The sequence below is a fragment of the Pan paniscus genome, chromosome 7, assembly GCF_029289425.2.
Source record: "Pan paniscus chromosome 7, NHGRI_mPanPan1-v2.0_pri, whole genome shotgun sequence".
NCBI classification, from domain to species: domain Eukaryota; kingdom Metazoa; phylum Chordata; class Mammalia; order Primates; family Hominidae; genus Pan; species Pan paniscus.
This window is the reverse complement of record NC_073256.2, coordinates 57074874-57100017: the sequence shown is the minus strand read 5'-3', so window position 1 is coordinate 57100017 and position 25144 is coordinate 57074874. Positions and strand designations below refer to the sequence as shown.

Genomic DNA, 25144 nt, shown 5'->3' with positions numbered 1-25144 from the left:
TGTAAGAATATTCAACTGTCCTAGTAACCAGGAAATGCAATTAAAATAATAATAAGAAATTATTTCAGACACAAACATTAACAACAGCAAGTCTTGGGAAGATGTAGATTAACAAGACTTTCACATGCTGCTGGTAGAAGTACAACTGGTCAACCCCTTTGGAGTGGAATTTAATGAGATGAAGCTGAAAATGGGCCTGCCCTTCACCCCAGCAATGCCCCTTCTAAAACTTCTCTTAGGAGGCCAGGCATCGTGGCTCATACTTGTCATCCCAGAGCTTTGGGAGGCCAAGGCAGGAGGATACGTTGAGACCAGCCTGGGCAACACAGTAAGACCCCATCTCTACAAAAAATATTAATAACAAAAATAGGCAGAAGTGGTGGTGTGTGCCTGTAGTCCCACCTACTTGGGAGCTTGAGGTAGGTAGATCGCTTGAGCCCAAAAGTTTGAGGCTGCAGTGAGCTACGATCATGACACTGCACCCAAGCCTGGGCAACAGAGCAAGACCCCGTCTCAAAAAAAAAAAAGAAATTCTCCTAAAAGCACAAAAAAGGATGTGCTCAAGAAAGTTCATTGCAGCATTGTCTGTAATAGCAAAATATTTTCAAAAACTAGGAAATTCAAACATCGTATATTATTCATACAATGGAATACTATATGGTAGTATTTTAAAGACATATAATATAATATTTTATGATATGATATGATATTTTATTTTATTTATTTTTGAGACAACCTCACTCTGTCACCCAGGCTGGAGTGCAGTGGTGCGATCTCAGCTTATTACAACCTCCGCCTCCCAGGTTCAAAAGATTCTCAGCCACCTGAGTAGCTGGGATTACAGGCACCTGCCACCACACCCGGCTAAGTTTTGTATTTTTAGTAGAGACAGGATTTCCTCATGTTGGCCAGGCTGGTCTCTAACTCCTGGCTTCAAGTGATCCACCTGCCTCAGACTCCCAAAATGCTGGGATTACAGGCGCGAGCTGCTGCACCCAGCCTGACATGGTATTTCAAATAAATGAACTTAAAATTATGTGGAATTAACAAAGATAAAATCTCAAAAATATAATGTTAAATGTAAAAGCAACCTGTAAAAATGACACTAGTTATACAAATTTGAAAACATGTAAAACACTGTTACATATTGTTAGACATCTACAAATGCTTTAATAATATAAATACATGCCTGGAAAAGAGAAACCCGAATTCAGTCGTTGTCTCAGGGTGCAGTACACAAGGGGATTTCCATCGTATCTGTAACTTCTTTTCTTTTTAAGAAAAATGAAGTAAGCAAGGTAAAATACTGGAATTTAGTAGAGATGAATGGTGGATTCATGGACCTTCATGATGTTATTCTTTGCATTTTTCTTGGTATTTTTAACATTTCATAGTCAAAATAATCATTGCCTCTGTATACAAAAATATATCATAGTGGTTAAGAGCACTAACCATGAGCTCTGGAGCTGGAAAGCCTGAGTTTTTCTCCCATTTCTACTGCTCATTATCTGTGGCTTTAGCAAATTACCTAACTTCTCTGAGCCTGTTTGCTTTTCTGTAAAATAAGGATAGCAACAGCACTTTCCTTATATTTTTATGAAGATTATATGAGTTAAAATGCAAGATGCTTAGTATTATATAATGCTGGGCACATAGCAAACACAAGTTTTAGGAATTTTTCTTAATTAATTTTTTTCTTTTCTTTCTTATTTATGTATTTATGTATTTATTTATTTATTTATTTATTTTTTGAGATATGGTCTCCCTCTGTCACCCAGGCTGGAGTGGAGTGGCACAATCATAGCTCACTGCAGCCTGGACCTCCTGGGCTCAAGCAATCCTCCCACCTCAGCTTCTGAGTAGCTGGGACTACAGAAGCCTGCCACCACACCCAGCTAATGTTTTAATTTTTTGTAGAAAGGAGTCTCACTATGTTGCCCAGGATGGTCTGGAAGTTATGGCCTCAAACAATCCTCCCACCTCAGCCTCCCACAGTGCTGGGATTGCAGGCATGAACTACTTACTGCACCGAAACTCTGCTGTCCACTCTGTGGTGGCTTCCCCAACACTGTCCCTGTGTCTAATTGGGCACCACATCCTGAGTTTTTACCTTGCTTAGTGGGTAGCTTTCTTTCTTTCCTTTTTTTTTTTTTTTTTTTTTTTTTTTTTGATACGGAGCCTCACTCTGTCATCCAGGCTGGAGTGCAGTGGTGTGATCTCGGCTCACTACAACCTCCGTCTCCCGGGTTAAGCGATTCTCCTACCTCCTACCTCAGCCTCCCAAGTAGCTGGGATTACAGGCACCCACCACACCCAGCTAATTTTTTTTTATTTTTAGTAGAAATGGGGTTTCACCATGTTTGTCAGGCTGGTCTCAAACTCCTGACCTCAGGTAATCCACCCCCCCTCAGACTCCCAAAGTGCTGGGATTACAGGTGTGAGCTGCTGCACCTGGTCCTTGACTATACTATTTTCTTATTTACCTTTGTATTCCAAATGTCTGGCAATGGTAGGAATATGAGTCATTACTAACAAACAAACAAATGAACAGGTGAACATCCCTTCTTTCCCCCAATAAACCTACCTGTGTTCTTTCTCCCCTTCCTCCTTCCTCTTCCCAAGGGCCCAGTACTCTAATAGACTGGCTTAAGTACCTCTAGTCATGGAAGATATACTTCGCAACACTCTTCTTGTATAATAAAAGAAACCCTTCTGTAGAAGTCACTCTTGAAACAAAAGAAAGAGTCGCTAAGGGTGGAATCTTAGATCCTAAGGCACACCCCCCACTCCGCAGCTATTATCTCTCTCTGCTCAGTGCAGGACCATCTCAACAAATGAGAAACACTGGAAGATAATGTGGGAACAGAGTTCTCAGGGAAAATGCCACAAGTGTTCTCTTGAAAAGTTGTATGTGAGACACATTTTTAAAAACACAAATCATATTCTGAATGAATAAAAGAATGTTTTTAATTTACTGGAGAAACTGGCTTGTTAAATCCTATTGTGAATTCTTTCTGAAAACCGAAGTAAGGAATTCTTGTGTTAAGTAAATATTCAAGCCCTTCCCTGCCAAAGGGCTTTTGAAATCTTTGCTGTAATGATGCTGATGTTTTCTGTGTTTATATGTCAAATGCCTGGAGCTTAATTGTTAATGGGTAAATAAGAGACGCCACTAGGTCCTTGCCAAGAAAGGCCCAATAGCTGAGGTTGGGAGAACAATGGCTCCACAGGACTCCCCCAGAGAGGGAAGAAGGGAGAGGACAGTTAGAGAAAGAGTGGCTCTATTCTCTTGTAGATGTGGCTGTTGGAGGAGCCAAGGAAGAGACCAACCTGGGGGATGAGAACACAGGCACGTGTGCTGGAGTGGACCTGAGCCTGAACAAAGGTATCGGGCACAGCTCTGGCTTTGCTTCATTTCTCCTTCTTGCCAGTTGATCAGGAATTCCTGCTGCTCTCCAGAAAACCATCAGAAGCATATTTTGCTGTTGGAATCACCACCCACCAGTGGGCAGAAGAAAGCTGGGGTCACAGGCTAATTTCCCCAGGCAGGTGGCCTGGGTTGAATTCCACGCCTGCCACTGTAGGCTAATCTGCCCCACTTTAGGCATGTTATTTAACCTCTGTCCTTGGAGTCCTATGCAGCAAAATGGGGATAAGAATGCCTACCCCATAAAAGGTTTTGTAAAAATTAATTAATATTGTAGAAAAATGCTTAGAACCGTGTCTGATGTATAGTACATGCTATGTGTGTTAAATATTTAACTGACAGTTAAGGCCAGGCACATTGGCAAAGTAACCTTAAATCCAAAAACAGCAGACCAATTGTAAGGAAAGGGCTAACTGGAAATTTTTATAAGTCTGTTTGCTGAAGAAGCCTTTTCCAGATTTTTTTTTTTTTTTTTTTGAGACAGAGTCTCGCTCTGTTGCCCAGGCTGAAGTGCAGTGGTGCGATCTTGGCTCACTGCACCTCTGCCTCCTGGGTTCAAATGATTCTACTGCCTCAGCTTCCTGAGTAGCTGGGATTACAGGCACGCGCCACCACGCTGGGCTAATTTTTGTATTTTTAGTAGAGACAGGGGTTTCACTGTTGGTCAGGCTGGTCTCGAACTCCTGACCTCAGGTGATCCACCATCCTCAGCCTCCCAAAGTGCTGAGATTACAGGCGTGAGCCACTGCACCTGGCGCCTTTTCCAGATTTGAAGTTGCAGGGAGAGCTGAGGATATTCACAGGGCAAGGACTTGAGGCAGAGACGAAGACTCGGGTCTGCTAAAGCAAGGTCATTCCCTCTGGATTCTAGTTCTTCAGATGGATAGAATGAGGTCAAAGATAAAGCTCTCACCCAAGTAGGAGGAAAAAAATGCTCTCAAGGATTGCCAGACTCTAAAAGTTTCAGAGTTGAAAAGGGCATTTCAAGCTATAAGCAGCCAGCCAAGAGCTAGGCACAGGGTGTCTCAGTTCTTGGCATTGCTGGGCCAGCATCTATACTTAGGGTAAATCCACATGGAAGGACCCCTTCTCCTCTCTCCAGGAAAACACTCAGCTTAATGACAGCTGGGTCCAGAGCAGGGGCCTAGCAAGTCCTTGTCTGGGCCTCTGGTGCCGGAGTCAAAGGAGGTCCTGATCCAGCCTTGGGATTCCAGCAAGGACTTTACCCCATATTCAGGAGGGGAATCTACAGGTCTCCCTCAAAGACCCTCAGGACACTCTGTAGGCAGCCCCTCCACCATCTCCTCGCTGCTGTTCAAATTCTCACTTTTATTTGTGTGCCACTTTTAATTTGTCAAAGCACTGTCACATCTACTAGCTCACCTGATCTGTGCCACCACATCAGAGGATACAGAAAGGTGGTATTAGGACATCTGACAGCCAAGGAAGCAGAGACTCCAATGGTTAATGTCTAGCCCAGGACCACAGCTACTAGCAGAGGCTACACCTATACTCCTGACTTCACATCACACTCTGCCACACTCCCTCTCCTGTGTGAGGGCTCCCCCAGGAAAAGAGGAAAGACAGGAGCTATTCTAGGCAAAGTAACCTTAAATCTGAAAGCAGAAGATGAATTGCAAGGAAGTGCAGCTCCAGGACGTGTTCCCCTATCTTCCCATCAGAACTCAGCCAGCAGCCATGGACACAGGCCTCTCTTTCCTCTGCACTGCTTCCCCACCCTGGTTCCCGCTCTGGGGTAGGTCCCTCCCAGACCATTATGGCTGGGACGTGCAGCATCTTTTTTCTCTGCTTCTCCAGTAACAGCTGGTTCTGCTCAACTCCCAAAGATGATTTTCAAGAACCCCAACACTACTATCTGCCTGGTCTGCCAGAAAGAGAAAGGGCACCCTCAGAGACACTGAAGACCACCCTCCAGAAGCCGCCAGCACTTTCTATCATGTGACTAGCTCTGGGTGCTCCTTATCTAGCGAAAGGGGCTGGCTCAAATGGCACAGATATTGAAGATCTTCCTGAAGAAGACAGGAAGAGATGCTCAGGTCAGGGAGGGAATGAGACCCCTGGGGAAGGGACTCCTCCCAGCTGAGGAGTTGATTAGAAGCAATCTTGGAGTTGGCAGGAGCCTTAGAGACTGCCTGAGCCAGTCCAGGAAGCTGGCTGAGGAGCTTGGGGGCAAGAGACTAAAACCAGCCAAGTTTGGGACAGAAGGGAAGGAAAGGGTTGAGCAGCGAACAGAGAGACAAAGAACAGGCAGTTCCAAAGAGCCAAGAATGCAAATCATTTGCAGACGCCGCCGGCGAGAGCCTCCACCAAGGCTGCTGTGGGGGTGCCTGATGCCACGAGCACAGCCACTTCTACACGTCACGGTGAGCGTGAGCCCATGCATGTGAGTGTCCCCGCTGAGTCATTCCGTGTGTGTAATGATTGTGTCAGTTGTGAGTCACCAATTGTGTGTCAGTCAGGGCGGGGTGTGTGTGTGCTCAGTGCACAAGCACGTGAGGGCTGCCAGTGCCCAGAGTGACAGTGGAATGTGAATGAGAGCCAGAGAACCCGAGGAGCTCAGAGCACTCCCAGGGGGAAGCTGTGTTTAAAGGGCACCACGCTTCATTCACACCGTACATCACACACCACATTTCTGAACACGTTCCAGAGAAAGCCATCTGTGCCCGCTTCCTGCTGAAACCCCCTATGGAGCAGCAGTGCTGAATTCTTCAGGCTCACGGGGTTGTTATCAGAGTCAGAGATGGCCACAATCTTAGAATCCTGCATTTCAAGCCCTTCGTTTTGCAGAGGGAGGAACTGTGGCAGAGAAAGCTGACACAATGGTCCCAGAGTCACAGAGCTAGCTGGTAGAAAAGCCAGGTGTGGACCCAGGTGTCTGTCCAGACTTCCCTGCCCAGGACTCGGTATGTCAGCACAAAGTGGGTCCTTTTTCCTTTTTTCAGCAGGGATGTGATGACATCACTTCTTTTAACTAAAATGCACCCAGATCTTCCCATGAAATGAAACCCTGATGTCACGTCCTAAAGGCTGGATTTGATGAATAGCCCAAAAGGCAAAGTTGGGGCATCTCTGGCCAGACGGTTCTAGACTGAGAGTCATTTGACCTATTTTCCAAGAGCCTTGCCCCACCCAGGTCAGGAGGAGTCCACAGGGAGACCCATTCTTAGGTCTCTAGGTCCAAGATTGGCCAGGCACTTTGGCAGCCTTGATGCTGTGTGATTCAGAAGCTGCTTATGAGATGTTTGCGGATGTCTCACACAGGACTCCTGACTCGTCATCCTGCCACCTTCCTGGTGGCCATTTCACAGCTCAATTTCTCCTGCCCCACAACAAGGAAAAAATAAATGAAAGTAGGGGATTTATTTTCGCAGTTTTCAAATTGAGTATCTCAAAGGGTTTAATAGGTAAAGAGCCTAACCTTATTAACTAGTAAGTTGAGGTTTGGGGATTATCTGTTTCAATTACCCATTCCATTCATTCTTCTCAGATGGCTCAGAGTTGACCTGAACTTCAAAGGGATCACTTCAACCACTGGATTTATTGTTCTTATTTCATAATAATTAAGTAGTTACTATATACACAGCACTGTTGAGGCCATTCAATAGGCACAGACACTGCCCTACATCCCTGGAGAGCAGAGATTTATTATCTCATTTATCAGAACTTCAAAGCCCTTTCACTCCAATTACAGCTTGTCACTGACCATGGAGGCGGCTGAGGTGCTCAGGGCACATGAGGCAGGGAGAATGGGAGGGGCAGAGAAATCACTGCTCCAGACTAGATCTGGAGTGGAGTGGTCTTACATTTGGGCCCAGGTTCTACATTCATAAACTGGTGTTTTTCCCAACAGGGCTCTGCTAAAAACATGCCCTGGAAAGGGAGGTAAAAGGATGCCTTCTCAGCCGAGCGCGGTGGCTCACACCTGTAATCCCAGCACTTTGGGAGGCTGAGGAGGGTGGATCACCTGAGATCAGGAGATCGAGACCAGCCTGACCAACATGGTGAAACCCCGTCTGCACTAAAAATACAAAAATTAGTCAGGTGTGGTGGCGCGCACACCTGTAATCCAAGCTACTCAGGAGGCTGAGGCAGGAGAATCACTTGAACCTGGGAGGCGGAAGTTGCAGTGAGCTGAGATCGCGCCACTGCACTCTAGCCTGATTTTTTGAGACTCTGCCTCAAAAAAAAAAAAAAGGATGCTTTCTCGTGTGGCAGACTGACAGACACATTAAGGGTTGATATAGTAAGTGTCCTTCATATATGACACATGGGCCAAAAGAGTAGAATCACCAAATGTTTCCTTGAATATAAAAAAAATATATTTGCAAGGGTGGTTATGTCAGCATTATGTGTAATTGCAGAAAGCTATAAAGGACCTGAAAAATCCATTGATAGGACATCAGTTAAGTAAATCAATCATGGTACAACCATACACTGGCAGATAAGCAACTATAAAGAAGGAGTTAGATCTACCTACATTGACCCAAAGAGAGGCACGGGATTATTAGGTTTAAAAAAAGGAAAAGAGGCCGGGCACAGTGGCTCACTCCTATAATCCCTGCAGAGGCAGGAGGATCACTTGAGCCCAGGAGGTCAAGGCTGCAGTGAGCTATGATTGCGTCACTGCACTCCAGCCTAGGTGACAGAGCCAGATAAAAGAAAGAGAGAGAAAGAAAAGAAAGAGAAAGAAAGAGAGAGAGGGAAGGAAGGAAGGAAGGAAGGAAGGAAGGAAGGAAGGAAGGAAGGAAGGAAGGAAGGGGAAGGGAAGGGAAGGGAAGGGAAACGAAGGAAGGAAGAAAGAAAAGAAGGAAAGAAAGGTCGGGCTCGGTGGCTCACGCCTGTAATCCCAGCACTTTGGGAGGCTGAGGCGGGCGGATCACCTGAGGTCAGGAGTCCGAGACCAGCCTGACCAACATGGAGAAACACTGTCTCTACTAAAAATACAAAATTAGCCGGGTGTGGTGGCGCATGCCTGTAATCCCAGCTACTCCAGAGGCTGAGGCAGGAGAATCACTTGAACCCGGGAGGCGAAGGTTTTGCGGTGAGCTGAGATCATGCTACTGCACACCAGCATGCCAGCCTGGGCAACAGAGCGGGACTCCGTCAAAAAAAAAAAAAAAAAGAAAGAAAGAGAGAGAAAAGAAAAGAAAGAGCAAGGAACAGAATATGATCTTATTTTGCATTAAAAAATTAAAAGAGGTATCCTATAAGTAAATATGTATGTTTATATATTTGCATATGTAAAAAAGAAAATAAGAAAATGTATACAAGTGGGAAAATGTGTAGTATATAAAAAATGTAGAGGGATACACGTGAAGCTGGTTATAATGTTTACTTCAGAGGGTGGGGTTAAAATGGGTAAGAAAATTAATATTTTGTATACATGTTTTGCCTTATCCATATAAGTTACAAAAACTTATATGGATAAGTCAAAACATATTTAAGGCTTATACATACAAACTTTATACTTTATAAAGTTTATATTTATAAATATATAAATTTATATTTATAAATATAAACTTAAATATATTAATAAACTTATAAACATATATATAACTTAAGAATAAAATGTATTACAAAAATAAAGAATAGACAAAAGGGGCTTGCAGATGCTGCCTGGCCACACTCATCCTTGGCGCTTGCCCCCATGGAGGCCTCATCTACTGTGACACTTGGAGAGCTGGCAGCCATCACTCAAGAAATCAGGACACATTTGGCCTCTGCTGCAGCATCAGGGAACAAAACAAGGACTAAGGCTGTCAGTTCTCAAGAAAAATACTGATGTGCATAATCGTATGTGACATAAATTTATTCAGTGACTTTGAGATATCTTACTCTAAAGAGATAAAATTAATTAAAACTAGTGCAAATTTCTGGCAACAGTATTCCAACTCCCCATTATTTATTGAGGGCATTGAAAATTGGAACACATCACAGATCCTTAAGTCATTCTCTGAATCAGGAGGAGAAAAGGGGAAGGCAGAGAGCACGCACTGTATGTGCCAGGCACTGGGCTGAGTGCTGCGCCTACATTATCCCACCTGATGCTTGCAATTACCCTGCAAGGTAGGAGTAAAAGGAACACACACATACACAAATACACTGACACACACACTCACACACATGATCACACACATACTCATACACTCACACTCAAGCATGCACTAGAAAATACAGAACAAAGCAAGCATTGGCAACTAATAGAAGTATAGTGCTGGCTAAGCACAGTGGCTCACATCTGTAATCCCGGAGCTTTAGGCTAGGAGTTCAAGACCTGGGCAACATAGCAAGATGCCATCTCTACAAAACATTTTTTAAATAAAAATCTTTTATTTTTCTTCAGATGGAGTCTCGCTCTGTCACCCAGGCTGGAGCCCAGTGGCGCGATCTCAGCTCACTGCAACCTCCACCTCCCAGGCTCAAGTGATTCTCATGCCTCAGCCTCCCAAGTAGCTGAGATTACAGGTGTGAGGCACCACGCCTAGCTAATTTTATATTTTTAGTAGAGATGGGGTTTTGCCATGTTGGCCAGGCTAGTCTCAAACTCCTGACCTCAAGTGATCTGCCCGCCTTGGCCTCCCAAAATGCTGGGATTACAGGCTTGAGCCACCACACCTGACCTAAATAAAAATCATTTTTAAAAACAGGTATAGTGCCTCAGGGCTCAAGAAAGCAATACCCCTATTGCTGTATGGTAAACAGCAGGCAAGGCTACTGATCAGACCAGGGTAGTAGTAATTCCAGGGTTCTTTGCACACTTAGCCAGGAGACTGGCTAGCTCAGCACTGCCTGGGTTCGCTTTATCCTTTTTACCGCTCTAAAGCTCTGAGAGGCGGGACCTAAGCCTAAAAGGAAGTGAAATGAGGCAGCACTCTCTTCACTGCAAGTGACTGAAAACTAACTCAATCCAGCAAGGCAGCAAATTATTTGGCTCTCATAACTAAAAATGTCCATGAGTAGATGGCTTCTGGCTCAGTGGGATCAGGGGTCAGCTAATATCAACCAAGACTCATTCTGTCCCTTCATTTCTTCTGCATTGGCTCCATTTTTCAAGAAGGCTCTTTTGAGAGAGCAGCAAAGATGGCCCCGGAAATTCCATGTTACTTGCTGCCTTGCAAGTAGCTATTCCAATGAAAAGAAAGCACCTCATTCCCAGCAGTTTCAGCAAAAGTGCAGGGATGACTGTCATGGGTCTAGCTTGGGTCACATTCCCATTTCTGAATTAACTACCATGCTGATCTGATTGCCCAGGGTGGGTCAGCCCTTCCCAAATCACATGGACTAGAAATGGGGTAGTGATCCTCCCATGAAAAAAAAAAAATGGAAGGATAGTTGCAAAGGAATATAGGAGGGATGTTGAACAAGCAGACGACAGATGACCATCACAATGTCACATAGGATCCTACCAATAAGAGGACAAGGATGGTGACTCATATCTGTAATCCCCATGACTCAAGAGGCTAAGGAAAGAGAATTACTTGAGGCTAAGTGTTCGAGACCAGCCTGGGCAACATAGTGAGACTTCATCTCAATTAAAAATTAGCTGGGTATGGTGGTGGACTCCTATAGTCCCAAGCACTTGGGAGCCGGGGGTTGGGGGACCACTTGAGGCCAGGATGTCAAGGCTGCAGTGAGCTATGATTGCACCACTGCACTCCAGCCTGGGCAATAGGCCAAGACCAGAAAGAAAGAAAGAAAGAGAGAGAGAGAGAGAAAGAAAGAAAGAAAGAGAAAGGAAAGAAAGAAAGAAAGAAAGAGAGAAAGAGAAAGAAGAGAGAGAGGAAGGAAAGAAGAGAGAGGAAGGAAGGAAGGAAGGGAAACCCACCAACAAATTGTAAACTGTGAGAATGTGAGAAGCTGGTAGGCATTAATTTTTTGTTGTTGTTGGTTTTTGTTTTTTGTTTGAGTCGGAGTCTCGCTCTGTCACCCAGGCTGGAGTGCAGTGGCACGATCTCAGCTCACTGCAACCTTCGCCTACCGGGTTCAAGCGATTCTCCTGCCTTGAGTAGCTGGGATTACAGGAGCATGCCACCACACCAGCTTTTTGTATTTTTTTTGTATTTTTAGTAGAGACGGGGTTTCACCATATTGGTCAGGCTGGTCTCAAACTCCTGACCTCGTGATCTGCCCACCTTGGCCTCCCAAAGTGCTGGGATTACAGGCATGAGCCACTGCGCCCAGCAGGCATTAGTTTTTTATTTGTCATATCTTGGCCACCACAACGCCCTTGGAAATTGTTCAACATGACAGAAGTTCTGAAGACCCTGAGAACCCTCTGTTCCCATTGCCAAGGTTAAGGATTCAGGAAGGATGCCCAAGAACTCTGTGAAAACTGTTGTCAATAAATACTAGAACCATCAGTTCCTGACACCCCACACAGGATATGGGGAGTTCCAGTTGCCTAACTGTAACAGTAGAAGCTTCTCAATGCTAAGGAGGCTGGAAATGTCCTCCCAGGAGCCAAGGACACAGGTTTCAGCTCAAGCTCTGCCTTTAACGAGCCACATGACCTTGAAAACATGCTTAAGTGTTGGGGGCGGTCAGAGCTTTCATATGTAAAATAAAGGGGCTGGGGAAAGCAACATGAAATGTAAAGTTGTCTCCAGCTTCAAAACTCTGATTCTAAGTCAGAGTCACGAGATGGAAAAAGTTTATGGGTAAATAAACTTTTACCCATAGGTAAATGATTAAATAAATAAGTGAGAAAACAGTAGGCTAAAAAAAAAAAACAAACAAAACAAAAACCCACACCACACCCACCAGCCAAATCTGTGACAATTTGAGCAATAAATAAATGCTAATAATAATGGATTATAACCCACTAATAAAATAACAGTCTACAAGTTCATACTGATATCCATCCATCCATTTATGCATACATGAGAAGGTCAAGGAAAAGCTCTTCTTACAGTAGAATGTTAACTAGTAAATTAACAAGGAATAACGATGTTAGAAAATCATCAGTGGATATTTAAACTGGTGGTTAAAAGTTTGATGAGAAACAGGATATTTACAAAGTCTTAAGGCATCTCCCCATAAATTACTTATTAATTACAAAGAGGAAACATAGTAACTTTACAGTGATGAAACCTGAAGGCTACTACCTTAACCAGTGATCAAAAGTTAACGTCCGCCGGCTGGGGGCAGTGGCTGACGTCTGTAATCCCAACACTTTGGGAGGCCAAGGCTGGTGGATCACCTGAGGTCAGGAGTTCGAGACCAGCCTGGCCAACATGGCGAAACCCCGTCTCTACTAAAAATACAAAAAATTAGCCAGGCTTGGTGGCAGGCGCCTGTAATCCCAGCTACTTGGGAGGCTGCGGAAGGAGAAACGCTTGAACCCGGGTGATGGAGGTTGTAGTGAGCCAAGACTGCACCATTGCACCCCAGCCTGGGCAACAAGAGTGAAACTCCATCTAAAAAAAAAAAAAAAGTTAACGTCCCCAGTGTTGGAATAGGCCAACCTCATGTATATCTTTGATACAGTGTTCTGAGAAGGTCACAGCATCTCCCCAGTGTCCTGCCCAAAACCCATAACCTGAATTTAATCACAAGAAATGTTACTTAATAATTGACCTGTACTATTTTAAAATGTCAAGGTATAATTTGAACTTTTTTGCCACACACAAAAAAAGTCAAGGTCATAAAACACAAAGAAGGTTAAGGATTTGCCCAATTTAAAAGAAACTGAAGAGACAATAACAACTAAATGCAATGTGTGATCCTGGATTAAATCCTGAATTGAGGAAAAAAATAGTTGTCAAGGATATTACTGAGTGTAATTGATGAAACTGAATATGGATGATAACGTGAGCATGCATAGCAACCTGCCTGGAGCTACGGTGTGGGTAGTCCAGGGACACCAAGCCCCCAAGCTCCAGCTAAGGCGTTCATTCCCGAGCCTGGGGACTGTGGCATCCAGCCCTCTGAAGCTGCGTGGTCCCAGGATTTCTTTCATCTTTTGCTTCCCTCTTCAAGCTTTCTGATTCATTCATTGGCATAGTCTGCTGGGAGAGGCAGCAGGAATGTCTGGAAGATTCTCCAGAGCCCCAACAGTCTGCCACCTTCACCTCTCACATCTACTTCAGCTCCAGTTCCTTCCCTGTCCCCACAGGGAGAGTCCATCCTAAACAAGGAGTTGGTGACCTGAGGTCCCTGAGGAGCTCAGGAAGCCCTGATGCAGCGTGAGTTCAAGTCCCATGGGTATCCAGAGGGAACTTCCAACTGTGGTATCCCTTACACAGAAATACTTTCTGTAAACCACTCCTCCTTGCTTCCTCCCATCCTGACTCACTGCCCAACCCCAGCTCCAGCATATACCTCACCAGGAGGGAGCGCTCACCCAGTTCAAAGCAGCACATCTGCCCGAGAGAAAAAAGCAAAGTCACCAATATGAGCCAAGTCACTGAGATGGAGGAAAAAGTCTCTAGGCCACAGTCAGGATTCTAGTTCTCTTTTTTATTTATTTATTTTTATTTTTATATTTTTTTGAGGCAGTTGCCCAGGCTGGAGTGCAATGGTGCAATCTTGGCTCACTGCAACCTCCGCCTCCCAGATTCAAGCGATTCTCCTGCCTCAGCCTCCTGAGTAGCTGGTACTACAGGCACGTGCCACCACACCCGGCTAATTTTTTGTATTTTTAGTAGAAACGGGGTTTCACCATGTTAGCCAGGCTGGTCTCGAACTCCTGACCTCAGATGATCCACCCGCCTTGGCCTCCCAAAGTGCTGAGATTATAGGCATGAGCCACCGCGCCCGGCCTATTTTTTATTTTTTTAAGATATGGAAATCTGGCTACATTGCTCAGGCTCGACTTGAACTCCTGGCCTTATGTGGTCCTCCCCACTAAGCCTTCCAAGTAGCTGGGACAACAAGTGCATGCCACCACTCACAAACTAACTCTTATAACCACTTACTGAGGATCAGCCCTGTTGTAGGCATCGTGCTGTAAGTTTTACACACGTTTTCTTTCATCCTAATGATGCCCATGTTATGACAGAGGAACCCGAAGCCTCAGAGAGATTTAAATACTTCTCCATACCTCCCACAAGATTTTAAAATAAAATCCAAATGAATTCACAATCTAACTGTATTTTTTTTTCAATGAAGAAATGTAGAATATTTGTATAACTGCAGGAACTGGAGACCTGCACAGGCCAGACTCTGTACTAGAAGACATTAAAAACACGCATTTGGTTATATAAAATGTGAAATATGGTAAAAGACACCTTAAACAAAACTAAAAGACAAAAGACTGAAAGAAACATAAGAATTGGTAGCCCATAACATAAGAATTGATAGCCCTAAATATACAAAGATTGCCTACAAATTGATTAGAAAAAGACAATCAGAAAAAGAGGGGCCATGTACAGTGGCTCACACCTGTAATCCCAGTACTTTGGGAGGCCAAGGCAGGAGGATCCCTTGAGTCTAGGAGTTCAAGACCAGTCTGGGCAACATAGTGAGACCCCCATTTCTACATAAATTGTTAAGGATTAGCCACGTGTGGTGGCATGTACCTGTAGTTCCAGTCACTCAAGAGACTGAGGTGAGAGGATCACTTGAACCCAGGAGTTCAAGTCGGCAGTGAGTTATGATCACACCACTGCACCCCAGCCTGGGCAACAGAACAAGACCCTGTCTCTAAAAAAAAATAAATTAAGTTAAATGTAAATTTAAAATAAATTATGGTACAACTATACTATGGCATATCATGCAGTTATCAAAAATATTAATGAACGCATGCCAACATATTCACCTAGACTGTAGATTTCCAAACTATATTCTTAAACTTTAAAAAAGTGCATAGGGCTGGGTGCGGTGGCTCACGCCTTTAATCCCAGAACTTTGGGAGGCCAAGGCATGTGGATCACCTGAGGTCAGGAGTTCGAGACCAGCCTGAGCAACATGGTGAAACCCCATCTTTACTAAAAATACAAAAAAAAAAAAAAAATTAACCAGGCGTGGCCGGGCACGGTGTCTCACGCCTGTAATCCAGCACTTTGGGAGGCTGAGGCAGGCGGATCACAAGGTCAGGAGATTGAGATCATCCTGGCCAACATGGTGAAACCTCGTCTCTACTAAAAATACAAAAATTAGCTGGGCATGATGGTGCGCACCTGTAGTCCCAGCTACTTGGGAGGCTGAGGCAGGAGAAACCCTTGAATTCAGTAGGCAGAGGTTGCAGTGAACCAAGATTGCACCACTGCACTCCAGCCTGGGTGACAGAGTGAGACTCCATCTCCAAAAAATTAATTAATTAATTAATTAATTAAAATTTAAACACTTAAAAAATTAAAAAGTGCTGGGTGTGGTGGCTCACGCCTGTAATCCCCGCACTTTGGGAGGCCGAGGTGGGCGGATCATGAGTTCAGGAGATTGAGACCATCCTGGCTAACGTGGTGAAACCCCGTCACTATTAAAAATACAAAAAAATTAGCTGGGCGTGGTGGTGGGCACCTGTAGTCCCAGCTACCTGGGAGGCTGAGGCAGGAGAATGGGGTGAACCCGGGAGGCAGATCTTGCAGTGAGTTGAGATCGCACCACTGCACTCCAACCTGGGCGACAGAGTGAGACTCCGTCTCAACAACAACAACAACAACAAAATTAAAAAGTGCATATATAGTATGATTCAATTTTATTAAAACACGTTTAAAGAAACAAAAACCCAGCCGGGCGCGGTGGCTCACGGCTGTAATCCAGCACTTTGGGAGGCCGAGGCGGGTGGATCACGAGGTCAGGAGATCCAGACCATCCCGGCGAACACAGTGAAACCCCGTCTCTACTAAAAATACAAAAAAAAAAAAAAAAAAAAAAAATTAGCCGGGAGTGATGGCGGGCGCCTGTAGTCCCAGCTACTCGGGAGGCTGAGGCAGGAGAATGGCGTGAACTCGGGAGGCGGAGCTTGCAGTGAGCCGAGATCGCGCCACTGCACTCCAGCCTGGAAGACAGCGAGCCTCCGTCTCAAAAAAAAAAAAAAGAAAAAGAAAAAGAAAAAAAGAAACAAAAACCCATATATGCATACATATGTTTGCTTCTGTTTCCCTTATCACACATTAAGTAGTGGAAATATGCAAGCAAACTTAGTACTGGTTACTTAGTAGACATAAGAGAGGCAAAGAGTAGCAAGAATGATTCTTCAATTTGTTTTTGTATCCCTATTTAATTTAATTTGTTAGAAAAGAGCAGGTAACTTTTGTAACTTTCACAATTTTAAAAAATCGAGGAACTTCCAGGCTGGGAGCAGTGACTCATGCCTGTAATCCCAGCACTTTGGGAGGCCCAGGCGGGTGGGTCACTTGAGCTCAGGAGTTTGAGACCAGCCTGGGCAACATGACGAAACCTAGACTCTACTAAAAATACAAAAATTAGCCAGATATGGTGGCCTGTAGTCCCAGCTACTCGGGAGGCTGAGGTGGGAGGATCACCAGAGCCCAGGAGGTAGAGGCTGCAGTGAGCCCTGATTGCCCCACTGCACTCCAGCCTGGGCAACCAGAGTGAGACCCTGTCTCAAAAATAAACAAATATCTCACTGTTATACTGAAACTTACTTTATTTAACAAATAAACATAAGTAAATAAATAATGAACTTCTTCAAATTCAAGGATCACTATATAGAGTTGTTCAGGTTCAGCACTGTATAAACGATCTGGGGTGGGAGGTATGTGTAGTATTAATATCTTCACATCGTACACGTCAGGGAATGAAGGAATGTGTGGAGACACCAGCCAAAGTTCTGAAGCTGCAGGGGAGAGTCCTCCCCTACTTAAAACCCACACCATACAATGGATCACACACACACTCAGAAGAGCCTGCACATACATTGCTGACACTCTCATATGCACCACTGTGCCTCTCCCAACCAAAATTCAGGTGACCCTGCACCCTTGGAGACCCAAATTTTTACCCTTCCCCGCTTTGAACCTGGTATAACCCCTTTACTTAATGGAGGAATTCGGGTTAAGGCAAAGGTACAAGCTGCCAGAGGCATACATGCCCTGGCATTGGAGGGCAGGGGTGGGCAGGGAGCATGAGCAATGAGAGTGTGGCACATGTGTGCCCTCAGCCAGGAAGACTGCAGTGCAGATGTTCCGGAAAGCTCTCTGCTGGGCACAGCCAGGATAAGGCTGCCACGCACAGTTGTTCAAGCTATGCGGTAATATACTAAATTTAACACAATTTTACCTGAGCAAGGGGCATTGTTTTCCAATTTGCACAGAGATGCCATATGGGCAGACAGAAGCCCCACTAGTAATTGACAGAGACAGACTCCAACCCCAGGCTCTGCTTCATTATCAGCTGTATGACTTTGGAGATAAAAATAGGATCATGGATGTTACAGCACTTTTTGAAAAGTCGTAAATATAAGGTATCGTTATAAACAATTCTCCAGTTCTCCAGCCAGCAGACTGGCTGGAGATCATCTAATCTGTTCCCTGTCTCTAGGCGTATGAGAATACAGGCCACTGGGAGAGACTTGCATCTGTGGTTTCTTCAAAAACACAGCAGCCCACAGTGATCTCTCATTCTTCCATTTCTATCACATTCAGGTCTGTACCAGGCATTTAGAAATCAGTGTGTTTTACAAGCTCAATAATCTTTCTTTGAGTGGGTAAGGTTTATATGTGTGGGATGTGTGTGTGTGTGCATATATGTGTCCTCAATAATATCTGAAACTCCCAGAAGACAGACATTGTCCTTCTTTGCATTTCCTGTAGCCCTGTAGCACCTTACAGGTATTCATCAACTGTTTTCCCAGGTATCTTTTATTTATTTATTTTGAGACAGAGTCTCACTCTGTCACCCAGGCTGGAGCGCAGTGGTGCAATCTCAGCTCACTGCAACCTCCGCCTCCTGGGTTCAAGCAACCCTCCCCCCACAGCCTCCCAAGTAGCTGGGACTACAGGCACATGCCACCACGCCCGGCTAATATTTCTATTTTTAGTAGAGATGGAGTTTTTGCCATGTTGGCCAGACCGGTGTCGAACTCCTGACCTCAGGTGATCCACCTGCCTCAGCCTCCCAAAATGCTGGGATTACAGGTGTGAACCACTGTGCCCAGCCTCCCAGTTATCTTAACTGTGTTAAGATATCACTGCCCGTTTAGTCTAGATTTAAACAAATGAAAGCTCTTCTAATAGAGATGAAATTAAATAACATATAGATGATACCTAGACAGTACTTTGTCTATGATAGATGCTTATAAACTTATAAATATTTCTTTCCCTTTACTTATGATGAAAAGCGAATAGCATTCATTCAACAACATTCATTCAAGGCCTTTTTTTTTTTTTTTTTTTTTTTTGAGACGGAGTTTCGCAATTGTTGCCAAGGCTGGAGTGCAATGGCACTATCTTGGCTCACCGCAACCTCTGCCTCCTGAGTTCAAACAATTCTCCTGTCTCAGCTTCCCGAGTAGCTGGGATTACAGGCATGTGCCACCATGCTTGGCTAATTTTGTATTTTTAGTAGAGACGGGGTTTCTCCATGTTGGTCAGGCTGGTCTCAAACTCCCGAGCTCAGGTAATTCACCCGCTTCAGCCTCCCAAAGTGCTGGGATTACAGGCATGAGCCACCGTGCCCAGCCAAGGCCATTTGTTATGTATCAGGCAATGTACTGGGTATTGGGGATAAAATGATACGTAAAAAAGTCTTTTCTCAAGTTCTGTGGGTCATCTGGCCAGAAAAAAATGGCCTTGATGGTGAACTCCCATGTTATGTGAAGTTGTAAACAGGCACTTTTGGATGGAGCATAACGAAGGGATAATTGGATGTAGTCATGATTTTCTAGGGTTGGAAGAGGGTAGGAGATGGCAGTTTGGAAGGTGATGTTTGAACAGGGTCTTGAAGGATAACTAGGAGTTCACAGAGATGAAAAACAACAAGAGCATCATAACTAGAAGAAGCAGAATAAGAGAAGCCACTCTCAATTTTTAAAGTTAGTTTGAAGATAACCACCTCCTTGAACAGAACTATGACTCATGCAATGCCAGGGAAATGACCCCAAATCAAAATCAGCTGATTGGAAGAGAGAAAAGCACTACAGACCCGGGCCCTCCATCCACCATCCCACCCCTAGGTCTCTTCCAGGCCTGACACTAGCCTTTACCAACTTGTAGTTTAAAGGCATTTGTGGCTGTTTTGTTTTGTTTTGTTTTAACGGAGTCTTGCTGTCACCCAGGCTGGAGTGTGATGGTGCAATCTCAGCTCACTGCAACCTCTGCCTCTTGGGTTCAAGCGATTCTCCTGCCTCAGTCTCGCGGGTAGCTGGGATTACAGGCAGCTGCCACCACGCCAGGCTAATTTTTGTATTTTTAGCAGAGACGGGGTTTCACCATGTTGGGCAGGCTGATCTCGAACTCCTGACCTCAAGTGATCTGCCCACCTTGGCCTCCCAAAGTGTTGGGATTATAGGCGTGAGCCACAGCACCCGGCCGTAAAGGGGTTTGTGGCTTTTTAAAGTTTGCAAGTTATTATTTTCCTTTATCTAGAAAAGAACTGTTTTTAAAGCCAAAGACTAAAAGTTACAAGCAGCCCCAGGTATTTATTTTAAAACTAAGAATTTCCCCGAGGCCTGAAATTTGGTGTCTGGGTTCCAGACCTGGGGGTAATTGTTGGGTTCCCCTCTCAGACCTGCCCTCCCACCCTGCACCATCTGTTCAGCAGGGCACAGCTTCCCAAAGGTCTGCCCAGTCCTCTCCTGGTAACCCTACCTGGGGAGAAAAGCCACTCCTATGACCCACCAGATCAAAGATAGAGCCCAAAGTGTTTACAGTATCAGCTTTCGCTCCCCAGAGGGAAGGGCTGTATCTTTCTTTATGGCTACAAAACCAACGGTGGCTTTGTGAATGACCGGCCCTGTTGGCACCTCCAGGCACAGGAGCCCAGCTGCTGCCCCAGCCCAGGGAGGGAGGGAGGCTGCGGACAGGGCATCCAGCCCGAGAACAAAGCTATCAGCCCCATCTCTGCAGGGTACCAGCCTCGCCCTCACACCTGCCAGGCGGGGGCCTTTTCTTTCTCAGTTAACTTCTTCGTCTGCCTGGTTCAGCACCAGGCACACTGGAGACTCTCCGGGTTTGCGGTTTATCGGCAGCCCAGTTTTGTGACAAGACCTTTGAGATCTGGCCTCAGGAGATGTGGGTCATACTCTTCCTCCACCTATGACCAGGTGCCTGTCTGAGCCTCAGTTTCCCCATCTTTTTTTTTTTTTTTTTGAGACGGAGTCTCGCTCTGTCGCCCAGGCTGGAGTGCAGTGGCGCGATCGCGGCTCACTGCAAGCTCCGCCTCCCGGGTTCACGCCATTCTTCTGCCTCAGCCTCCCGAGTAGCTGGGACTACAGGCGCCCGCCACCACACTTGGCTAATTTTTTGTATTTTTAATAGAGACGGGGTTTCAACGTGTTAGTCAGGATGGTCTCAATCTCCTGACTTTGTGATCTGCCCACCTCGGCCTCCCAAAGTGCTGGGATTACAGGCGTGAGCCACCACACCCGGCCAGTTTCCCCATCTTTAAATGATGGTGATCATCAAGGTCAGGAGATCGAGACCATCCTGGCTCAGATGGTGAAACCCCATCTCTACTAAAAATACAAAAAATTAGCCAGGCCTGGTGGCGGGTGCCTGTAGTCCCAGCTACTCGGGAGGCTGAGGCAGGAGAATGGCGTGAACCCGGGAGGCGGAGCTGCCAGTGAGCCAATATGGCGCCACTGCAGTCCAGCCTGGGCGACAGAGCAAGACTCCGTCTCAAAAAAAAAAAAAAAAAAAAAAAATGATGGTGATCATCATGTCTGACCTGGCTGCCTTTCAAGATTGGTCACTCGTGTAAAAGGGCAGCACTGTGGGGCAGCAGAGGCAGCGCAGGGTGGAGGCTGAGGGCTCAGCTCGAGTTTACCAGCCAGGCTGTTATTTCCTAGTTATGTGACCCCAGGCAAGTTATGTAACCTCTCTGATGCCTCAGTGTTCCTCATCTGTAAAATGGGATTATAAGAGTTCCTGCTTCACAGGGTCATTAGGAGGATTAAATGAGATCATGTTTATAAAGAGCTTAGGACAGCATCTGGCACATAATACAGCTTAGCCAGCATCTACCCTGTGGATGGTGCGGGGTGGGGGGGTTTACAGAGATCAAAGGCACCGAGCTCACAGCATGGTGACTGCGAAGAGAATCAAATGAAATAACAATTGCAAAGGCAAATCAGGTCATTAACCCCGCATGCACACCCCACTTCAAACATCGTGTGTGTGTGTCTGTCTGTGTCTGTCTGTGTCTCCACTGCATGTTGTGATACCTGCCTCCCTCTCCATCCGCTCAGTCATTACCCTCCAGCCACACTGGACTCCTTTCTTGTCCTGGAACCTATCAAACTCTTTCCTGTCTCAAGCCTCCGCAGTCCTCTCTGCTTGAACTGTGGCTCCTGCAGAGAAAGCATCAGAATCTCCGGGGAACTGATTGGAAATGCACATTCTCCAGCCCCGCCCAGAACTCCTGAATTAGAAACCCTGGGGTGGGACAAGCAAGCCGTGCTTTCTGGGGCACAGGTGATTCTGGTGTGTGCTGAAGTTTAAGAACCACTGGCCGAGAACATTCTTAGGTCTGCTCTTCTTTTGCCCGGCCCCTCCCTCGCGGAGGAATTCCTTCTTATTCCTCTCTGAAGAGTGGCTGCTGCCAAAAAACGTTTGTGAGATGGCCTGGGTTTTCTTTGTTGATTTATCATTTAGTTTGGAAGAAATCAGAAGTCTCTTTAAGAAGCCAATTTGAAACATTCACCCCATAGGAACAGTTCTGGATGAAGTCAGAAGATCTGGAGGCAGCGCAGTAACACACGTAGGTTTTCTGGCCATATGGGCATTTCAGAGAAAACAACGCACAGACGCCTGGAGCAGGTGAACTGGCTTAAGTAGAGAGAAACTAAGTCATTTGGGGATATTTAGCGCCTAATGTCAAGGCAGAAATGTCTAAGATGTAATTAACAGTTATATTCTAATCTCAATAGTAGCTAAGTACAGACTTAAACATAAGCCTGTATATAACAAAATAACCCCAGGAGAACCAAAGAAAATCTAGAAAGTTGCTGCTAAAAACAGTTATGTTAGTGATACCTAGGAAAGTTTTTTTTCTTTTAACATGTCATTGTGGTTTACAAATGAAAATTGAGGCCGGGCGTGGTGGCTCACGCCTGTAATCCCAGCACTTTTGGAGGCCAAGGTGGGCGAATCACAAGGTCAGGAGTTCAAGACCAGTCTGGCCAACATGGTGAAACCCCATCTCTACTAAAAATACAAAAAATTAGCTGGGCGTGGTGGTGGGCGCCTGTAATCTCAGCTACTAGGGAGGCTGAGGAAGGAGAATCGCTTGAACCTGGGAGGCGGAGGTTGCAGTGAGCCAAGATCATGCCACCGCACTCCAGCCTGGGCAACAGTGTGAGACTCCATCTCAAAACAAACAAACAAACAAATGAAACTTGAAACTTCACCCATTTATGGCTATTGCCTAAAGAATTTGTAAATGCCTGGGTCATTGCAAGCATATTGCTGACATGTCTCTCGGTCTGCGTTACCCTGGTGGACATCACCACGCTCACCTGACAGGCAGTAGCTTCCTTCCAGTAAAAGCAAAGAATCTGAAAGGAATGGAAAAGGCTCCACACAGTGCCATTTTATAGAAGGAAATGCAACAAGGTCACAGACCAGAAGGACAGCAGCCCAGGCCGGCTGGGCATGGAGGAAGTCCCAGGATGCTGCTGGGCATGAACAGACCTCCTCATACAGTGTGCCTCTGAAGAAATAATGCAATTGTGTGGGGTCAGAGGAGCCACAAATAGAACAAAGGGAGAAAGGAAAAATCAATATGCAGTAAAGAGGAGGAAGGGAGCCCAGCGCGATGTCTGAATCTCACTGGCAAGAAAAGGAAACAGGTGGTCTAAGCAGGCAACCCTTCACCCCACATTGTAATGCTGGGGGATGGACGTGTTCCATTGATCACTCACTGAGAAGTCTTCACAAGAACACTCCAAGGCAGACACTACTATCCATCTTCCACACACTGGGGGATTGAGAGTCAGAAGGATTATACAGCTTGTTCAAATTATAAATAAAAGCCCTGAGATTTGAGCCCAGGGTCCCAAGGTCTTTCTAAGCCACCATAGCTGCCTGGTCTATAAGGCAACTCCCCGAATATGAGCTGCAGCGAACCTGGGGGCAGATAGGACCACCTTACCTGTGTTATGGAGTTGGCTTCCCCAGGATGATCCACCTGGGAAACAGCCTCTGGGGAAACCTGACTCTTTCCCCTCCCTGCCCTGCACAAACTGATGTTATCTCTGCAAGCAGTCAGAGGGAGAGCTGCAAGTGGCCTTCACCGGGGCCTCGGGAAAGGGACACCTTTCTCCTTAGCTCCCTGTTCCCAACTCTTCCTGGAGGATGTGTTATAGAGAAAAGGGATACTCAGAGAAGCAGGAAATGGCAACCTTGGAGCTCCCAGCACTGGAATCTGCATTCTTTCCTAGTTGGCCCCTTTCCGGGGGGGAAAAGTGGGGGATCCCTTTTACTGCTCCACACCCTGAGCCCCTGGGACCCAGTAGTGCCCCCCTCCCTCCTTTCCACCCTGCAGCGTTTTTCACTGGAGAGTAAAACAGAACTCAATAAATCAAAGTGGTTTCCCCAGCAACCGTGGGAGAAGCAGGTTTACTTACGCCAGGTAAATAATGCATGAGCTGGGGCTGAGAAATACAGTGACCAAGTTCATGTTACTAACAGGTTCACTGAACCTCCAGGCTGGGCTTCTGAGCCGCAGTCTCAGGGGATAAGGTTGCAGTTCCCCACCAGGCCCTCCTCTCCAAAGGAATCCTTTCTGTATTCAGGCTTTTTGTTTTTTGGGTATTCTTTTTCTTTTCCCCGGTCTCACTGTGCTATATCCTACTCCCTGAATCAGATTGCCTCTGCCTTCGACAGCCAAGAGACTAGGTACCCATTCTCTGAGAGGCTTCTCCTGCTTTAAAGACAGGGCATATATTGGGAGATGCTGGATTTTGCAAAGTCAGGCTGGCTCCCTTGTCTCCTTGGGTCTGCCGGAAGACAGTTGGCTTCCAGATCCATTAGGTATATCTGACAGGTCAGCCAGGTCCCCACGTTCCCTGGCACAGATGGACTGCCAAGAAGAAATGTAAACTGAACCAAATTGTGAAAGAACAACTTGTGATGAAGACCGTGTGCTCCTCCCTCCCCCCGAGAATAACTGATACTCTCTCTCCCCTCTCAGATGTTTGACTCTCTCTGATTTGTACTCTGAAAGTAATAAGTTCTTTTAAAAAAAAAATTTATAAATACTAAATTATAGTATAATGTAGAAAAATCTTTTTTCAAACTGCCCTCTCCCAATCTAAAACATCCCCCACCATGTCCCCACCCTAAAGAGAATTTCTCATTTTTAAATGATAGAAAAATTGGCCGGGTGTGGTGGCTCACGCCTGTAATCCCAACACTTTGGGAGGCCGAGGCAGGCGAATCACCTGAGGTCAGGAGTTTGAGACCAGCCTGGCCAACATGGTGAAACCCCGTCTCTACTGAAAATACAAAAATTAGCCGGGCGTGATGGTGCGTTCCTATAGTCCCAGCTACTCAGGAGGCTGAGGCAGGAGAATTGCTTGAATCCAGGAGGTGGAAGTTGCAGTGAGCTGAGATCACACCACTGTACTCCAGC

General features: G+C 45.7%; 1 protein-coding gene across 1 annotated transcript; it reads left to right on the top strand.

Moving 5' to 3' along the window:
* Nucleotides 1-3123: 3123 nt before the first annotated feature.
* LINC03042 (long intergenic non-protein coding RNA 3042) lies at nt 3124-24076 on the top strand. The gene is made up of 3 exons (XM_003830718.4): nt 3124-5811; nt 17894-17997; nt 21759-24076. The coding sequence occupies exons 1-3, from the start codon at nt 5434-5436 to the stop codon at nt 22009-22011; spliced, it is 735 nt and encodes a 244-aa protein (XP_003830766.2). The 5' UTR covers nt 3124-5433; the 3' UTR covers nt 22012-24076.
* The last annotated feature ends 1068 nt before the right edge of the window (nt 24077-25144 follow it).

Coding starts and splice junctions, on each gene's coding strand:
- LINC03042 (XM_003830718.4), top strand. CDS start 5,434: ATGGCACAGATATTGAAGATCTTCCTGAAGAAGACAGGAAGAGATGCT. Junction 5,812..17,893: donor AGCCACTTCTACACGTCACG/GTGAGCGTGAGC, acceptor CCCTGTCTCTAG/GCGTATGAGAATACAGGCCA. Junction 17,998..21,758: donor TCCATTTCTATCACATTCAG/GTCTGTACCAGG, acceptor CCATCCGCTCAG/TCATTACCCTCCAGCCACAC.